Below are 7,122 nucleotides of genomic sequence, written 5' to 3'. Positions count from 1 at the left end.
GTTACTGCTGCGAGGTGCCAATGGCTGTACCCGGTCGGCATTTAACGTTAGTTACAAAAGCACGTCGACAGTGTTTTCTACTGTAGCTTACAGTAGGTTGACAGATACTAGCTAGTCCGACTGGTCACACAGCCAGCGCTCTGTCCTCGCTGCTCGTTAAATATTTCCAAATAGGCGTTATTCTGATAAACTGGTCACATATTTGGAATGTTACGTTGTCATCTGAAAAAATATTAAAACTTTAAAACAGTTTGTTCTTTTGCTTGAAAACAGCTTTTTGGAAAGTCTAAAAATTATTACGTAGACTTCCGGGTCTAAAACGGAAAGACGATTACAAAATTACGTTATGCAACACATAGGTTGGATTAGAATTCTGTGTGTGTGTGTGCGCGCACACATACAAGTCTGCATATTATGCTAAATCAACTTGGACCCCCGGCGGGAAATGGAAGACCGGTGGCAATTAGAATACAGGCGCTTATTGGAAGAATTACGATATATATATATATATATGGTATATATGTATATATACCGTAATTCTAGCTAGCTAGCACAAGTCACACACTCAGATTTGAACCTGAGAAAAAAAAGTCTATGCAATGTGAATAAAAGGGACATAAGACCATCTGTTGCAATGAAAACAACAGTGAAGGATTATGAAGTTGCCATTATCAGTGTTTTTGGTGAATTCTGTTTTTAATTTGGTATTTTGTTGCTTAAAGGAGTATGCAGAGTTCCAGTACAGGCAGAGACACAGGCAAAGGAGGCGAGGTGACATGGCGAGTCTGCGTAGCAACACTCCTGACCCTGATGACCCTAGCGAGAGCACCTTAGGTATTTCACTGCATTTTTCACCACATCTCACCACCAGTGTTTAACCTTTCATGAACTCGATGTTTGTTGAAGAATGGTTTTTAATTTACTGATGATAAGAGATGCTGCACCATAACAATATTTTAAATGATTTCCTTTGAAAAATGTATTAAACGCTGCTTACAACTCGTTCTAGTTGTGAGATATATATATACCCCCCTTCTAAAAATGTGCTTTAGACTTAGGGTGTTAATTCATATAGTCAAATTGTATTTTTTTATTTTGGCCAACATTGAAATATTCCACAATTGCACGGTGTGGTAAAAATAAATATCATTATTATCTACTGTTACTGAGCTAATTAGGTAGGGCTAGCTCTTTCAGGTTTTAGCAGTGAACAGGATGGAGTGTCGGTCAGGACACAGAATGACGATGAGGAGACATAACTTCTTGGTTGAACAGTACTGCGATCCAGTATTTATTGTTGTGACATGTAGTATTATCATTAGTCTGAAATAACACAAATAAACCACAATTAGGCACTTAGATCTTCAGGGCTACAGAATATAAAATACAGTGAAATTAAAGCTATATATTTCCCCATATTACGAAATTAAACCAAGACCCATTTACAGTAAACATAAAATATAACAATAAGCATTGTAATGCTCCTTTAACCATAACATAAAGCTGCATACAGCCGAGTAAGTTACTATAGTCGACTCTTAACACATTGACTGCCAGCCGTTTTTTTCTTGCTGTAGGTAGCTTCTGCCAAGCCGTTTTTTGAGGATTGTGGCTCATTTTACAAGCGCCGAGGATTATTTTCTGCTTGGAGTTTGTGAACATACAATATCTCAAAAGTACTAATAGAATGTGTACTTTCTCTGTCTAAAAGAGTTAGTTTGTAGAGTTAGTAGTTATGTAAGCATTATCAGTTGAATACAGCATGGTTTTAGCATGAGAAAAAATATTCAGAGATAAACGGCTTTTTGTGAAATTCGATAGAGCTGTCACTTTAACCATTCATTTTTGGCTCTCTCTCTCTCTCTCTCTCCCTCCCCCTCTCGCTCTCTCTCTCTCTCTCTCTCTCTCCCTTCCCCTCGCTCTCCCTCCCTCTCTCTCTCTCTCTCTCTCTCTCTCCCTCTCCCTCCCTCTCGCTCTCCCTCCCTCTCTCTCTCTCTCCCTCCCTCTCGGGAGGGAGACGCACTAGGTTTAATCCTAGTGAGAGGGGGAGAGGGAGAGAGAGAGAGAGAGAGAGAGAGGGAGGGAGGGAGAGAGCGAGAGAGAGAGAGAGGGAGAGAGCGAGAGGCAGAGTTGCTTCAACTCCTCCCTCTTCTTGGCTGCCGCGGCCGTCACAGTCTCAGTGCTTTTGCTGCTCTCCTGTGCCTGTCTGCAGGCTGCTGTTTGAGGAAGTCGGCATGGACTCGCTCGCTTCTTGGGAGTTTTGGTTGAGAGAAGCTTTTGCGATTCTGGTCATATTTATGCTGCGTGTTTCAAAGTGTGTTCCACCTGTAATGTATTATGTAAATTTGCAATCCCGCATCGCCAGCAATCAGTGCGAAAACGAGAGCGTTTTCCCCCAACCATTTTCATGAGAATGTAATACTGTAAAATCGCCTTGCCATTTCCTTGAATGGCTTGCTCCCTTTTTCTTTGATTTCGCTCGTCTGGGGGAGCACTGTCAACACTTAGTGGGTCGGTAAAATAGATTATACACATTCAATACCTCCAATAATTGTACAGGAGACGTAAAAGGGATTGATCAACGCCCCACCGTCAAAAAAAAAAAAACGTTTTTTTTGACGTATCCATACGTCGCTGGCAGTCAAGCGCTGGATTTTTTTTGACGTATGCATACGTCGCTGGCAGTTAACGTGTTAACAGAAATAAACCAATTTAACCTTATGTATGGTTAATAAGATCACGGAGGGCAATGTCGACGCCCTGTGGCCAAACAAGGTACTGCTAATGGCGTCCGCACACAATGGAGTTGAGCACACATTCCCCCCATACATAGGAATGCTATCTACTTAACAATTACAGCAGCAGAAATAAACACTTCAACTTAAGCACAGATCACAATAAACTGAATACTCCAGTCAATTAGCTACCAGATAAGCATTGTGACAATTGCAACGGAAATATCTCTCCTCATGCTGAGCACACGTAGACACACGGTGAAACTGGCAAGATTTAACATAAAAACAACAACAGACACTTTACAGCATGGACTCAATCCTAGAACCAATGTCACAAACTGGAACACACAGGACGAACTAAGGAGGTTTAAACGGCAACATGGTCAAGCTGAACTAAAATGTGGGGCACACTGAAGTGAACTGAACACACTGCCTTAATGAGGTGCAGGTACATGCATTGCATCATCTCACCAGTTAACAATACTCTTAAATACATCTACCACTTATTTAGCTTCATCTGGTTGCTTCCTTGTCAACTTGTGAATGCCACAATGCATCTTGGGACATTATGCAAATGTATGTTTGTCAGTGTGTCTGCGTGTGTGTGTTTGTGCGTCTGCATGTGTGTGCTCTGCTCAAGCCCCACCCGCGGGAGACATTAGGAGAAGGGCTAATGGAGTATAATCCGCTTTTAAGAGCAACATCTGTGAAACGTTGCCATAGCTGTGCCTATTTTATGCAACGTCTGCATTTCATTTCTCACTTAACAGGATTCCTCTGAATGTGGGTGTTAGGTGTGTGGGCACAGGTACTTTCCTAGTTTCTTTCAGTGCCATTTCCATGGGCATCCTCCCTTACAAAAAATGGTTGAAAAAGTAGTGACACTATAGTTGTCAAACTGGTGCAATTCTAAGCACCACGACGACGACGACGACAACTATGATAATCAAGTAAAAGGGTCTCGCCTTTGCGGTCAGTCTTCCAGATGTTTTGATTGTTTTTCACCTGGTTGCATAAATGCTAAACAGTTTTTTCTGTCCTGTTCCAGGCTAGACGACGATGACCCTAACATTCTCCTGGCCATCCAGCTGTCACTCCAGGACTCTGCGATGGCGTGTGGGACCAGCAGCCACCAGTTCCTCGCCAACGAAGCGTCGCTCGGCGCCATTGGCACCTCGCTGCCCTCCTGGCTGGAGCGGAGCGCTCCGGGCGTGGAGGTCCTCCCCAGAGCTTTGCTGAGCAGCTCAAAGCTGCTGGAGCTGGGAGATAACCTGGCCAGGCTGGGCAACATCAACAGCCAGTACTCGGCCAGTGTCTCCGTGGCGTCTCAGCACTCGGAGAGTCACCGGCGGAGCTACGGCGGCTCCGTGCCCATCCCGGTGGCCCCGGGCGGCAGCAACTCGTCCACGGGCCTCTTCTCGTCCTCCAGCGACACCACAGACTGGACCGCGTGCGACAGCCGCGACCCGTCCTCGGCGGCGGCGGGCAACGCTAACCTGCCCAGCAGCAGCTCCTCCGAGTGGGAGGACCAAGTGCACTTGGTGTGATCTGATTGGTTGAGACAGGAAGGAACTTTTGTTTTGTTTTGGAAGGCCAAAAACCAATCTGGATGGCAAAGTAGAAGTGAGGAATATGGATAGTCTCTACCTATTCCTCCAGTAGGAGGCGTAACCTATGTGGGATTCGAAATAACGATGGTTATGCCAAACCCCACATAGGTTGCGCTAAAACCACCACCGCAAAGCGTCCTACCTGTAGTTGGCCAGTCGGCAGGAAAGTATCGCGGGACTTTACGAGACTTGGTGACCGAGATCACGTTTGAGGCAATTTGATCCCTGGGAGACTCCAGGAAATGGCCTGGGGCGAAATATCACTCTGGTGGCTGTTGAGGGATCACATTACGACGATATGTGGCGAAAACGGGAATAAAAATAGCTATTTAGATGCAGGAAAGACAGGCTCACACTTGGCCCCAAATCAGCTCCATTTTACAACTGACTTGGATGCTATTGATCTCAAAACAACGCTAGGACGGCCAGAAACGCCGCGGACATCGCTGGGTGAGTGGCCAAATCATAATTATTGCCAGGAGATGGGTCCAGGTTAAAAAAAAACTAAATTCTCCTTTAATAACGGTGTATACAAATTAAAACACCTGTTACTTTAAAATTATTTTTCTCACATCAAGTTAATTTTTTTTCTTCATCTAAATATTTGTAGCCTGTAGTGTTCATGGATAACCCCCACACACACACACACACACGTTTTATTTATCTCTCATTTTGTGCAGTGAGCTTCTTGGATTTGCTCTTTTTGATACAGTTGTCTGTGGTTTGGAAACTAAAAACATTGTATTGACTGAGTTGACTTATGTGTTCCATGTATCTTAGCTGAAGACACTAAATGGAAGACACTCACAACATAAAGTTGGTATTTATTTGAAAAAAGAAAAAAAAAGCGGCCCTTGACAATGAGTTCAAATGTATTGATTGTTTACAAAGTGTGTGGAGTATAATAAGTAAGGTTGGTATTTTAGAAATTACGTCTCACTTATAGATTTTCTTTTCCAGACTTATGTCTGACTGTTCTTTACTCGGCTATATATTTTAGCCGACTGAGAGCCACTGAAATCTAAATGTATTGATTGCTTTGAAATGTGTCTTGAAGTTGTGAAACTGAGTGCCATATGGTTAGTGGCGCTAACTTTGTTGGACATGGGTTAAGCAGAGGCGTAAACACATTTTGTCCTTTTTCTGTAACAGTATGCTGTGCATGAAATGGGTACAAATCTAAATGGGATTTGGATTTTCCTTTGTATTTCACTTCCAATGTCAAGGTGATTTATTTTTAAATGGCAAACATATTTTGAAATGCATTGAGATTTGCACTTTCATAGTCTATACTTGATACATTCCCTCTTTATATGAAAGAAAAAAAGGTTTGATGTGTGATGCCAATAAACTGTGTTGAGTTTTACTTTCTCTTCAAGTTTTTATTTATTGGTTAGTGTTACATGGTGATATATGATTGATTCTCTGGAGCCCCTGTTCCCTAGTAGTTTTCCCCCCGTTCCCCCCGTGGGTGTTAGTGTGTGTGTGACTTTTGTTTTGAGAAGTGTCTTATGAGCTGAGGCTGTTTGGATCTGGCCTCCACACCACCGACTGAGGGGCCGTCTATAGCTGTCGAACGCCCCGGCCTGATAGCAGGTGAGCTGCTCCCATTCAGTTTGGGACCTCTTGTTTGATGTTTCTGTGCAAAGACGTTCTGTGTTGTTGTGGCAGGGTTGGATGGACTAGACACGAGCTTGATCGTATTTTGAGAGTCACAGTTACAAATTATGACATTTCAGTAGGGAATATTGGGCATAAAAATACACACGATCACAGCGGCTGTTTCCAGAGAAGCTGTCGAGCTGCCAGCTGTGTCTGCAGTAATCAAGGTGGTGAAGCGCCCGTGTGTGCGCCTCCCTCTGGCCACCATCACCACCGCGGTCATCGTCATCCTGGCTGTTTTCATCCTGGTAAGACGACTCCGCTTCCACCACTTTGAGCCGCTGGTAGAATGCCATCACATGCTCTGCTATTTATAGATGTACTGCAATTCATAGCTGAAATAGCAAACTTCAAAGCCTGCTGTCCAGTGGCTGTATGTCAATCAAATCCTTTGATCCTTTTACTCCCCCTTAGTGCTTCATCAAGCCAGATTTGACATGTTCCAGTGATAGTCCTGACCGCCATGCAAATAGCTCCCACCAGCACATGGAAGATCTCTTCTACCTACCTGTGAGTGATCGCTCTGTTAAACCATTGGTTCTCAAATGGAGGTCCGGGGACCCCCAGCGGTCCGTGGCCCCCTGGCCTCCACGAAAATATTGTATGCTTTAAATCTAAAATGGTTCATGGATTACATTCTAATCTAACAAACCTATCAATTTAAAAGTCAAGCACGTTACCGTGGAAACAATTAAGCTTAGCCCAAAATCACAAATCAGAATGAGGTATATTTTCTATCTTGTAAGGGCTCCTTGGCTGAAAAACATTTGAGAACCTCTGTGTTAAACGTACACAATGATAAAATGTCAAAATTGTCATCTTCAAGAGTAGCATTCATACATTATCATCAACTATCAACTCATTATCATCAACTATTTAAATAACAACACAGAGACATTTTATTAGCTAATGACTTTATTGGGAAACATTGTGCAAAACGTGTGTTTTCTCACCTCTTCTCAGTTCTCAGTGTCCTGGTCTGGACTGAGGAGGCGAAACGGAGGCAGATGGGTCCAACCCATGGTCCAACCTCACTTGTAGACGGGGAGCAGTGGAACATGCCAAGTGTGGTTGAGTAGGGGGGGGGGGGTTAATTGATTACAGTTTTTCACAAT

At 43.5% G+C, this 7,122-nt stretch overlaps 1 protein-coding gene across 1 annotated transcript; it reads left to right on the top strand.

Annotated features, from left to right (window-relative positions):
- The first annotated feature begins 728 nt into the window (after positions 1–728).
- On the top strand, positions 729–5,705 carry LOC310771276 (uncharacterized protein). The gene is made up of 2 exons (XM_083663926.1): positions 729–834; positions 3,784–5,705. Exon 2 carries the CDS (start codon positions 3,845–3,847, stop codon positions 4,280–4,282), a length of 438 nt encoding a protein of 145 aa, XP_083520052.1. The 5' UTR covers positions 729–834; positions 3,784–3,844; the 3' UTR covers positions 4,283–5,705.
- Positions 5,706–7,122: the final 1,417 nt, after the last annotated feature.

The sequence above is a fragment of the Poromitra crassiceps genome (genome assembly GCF_964638095.1).
Source record: "Poromitra crassiceps genome assembly, contig: HAP1_SCAFFOLD_493, whole genome shotgun sequence".
In the NCBI taxonomy this organism is placed as follows: domain Eukaryota; kingdom Metazoa; phylum Chordata; class Actinopteri; order Beryciformes; family Melamphaidae; genus Poromitra; species Poromitra crassiceps.
This window is presented reverse-complemented; position numbering and strand designations above follow the sequence as displayed.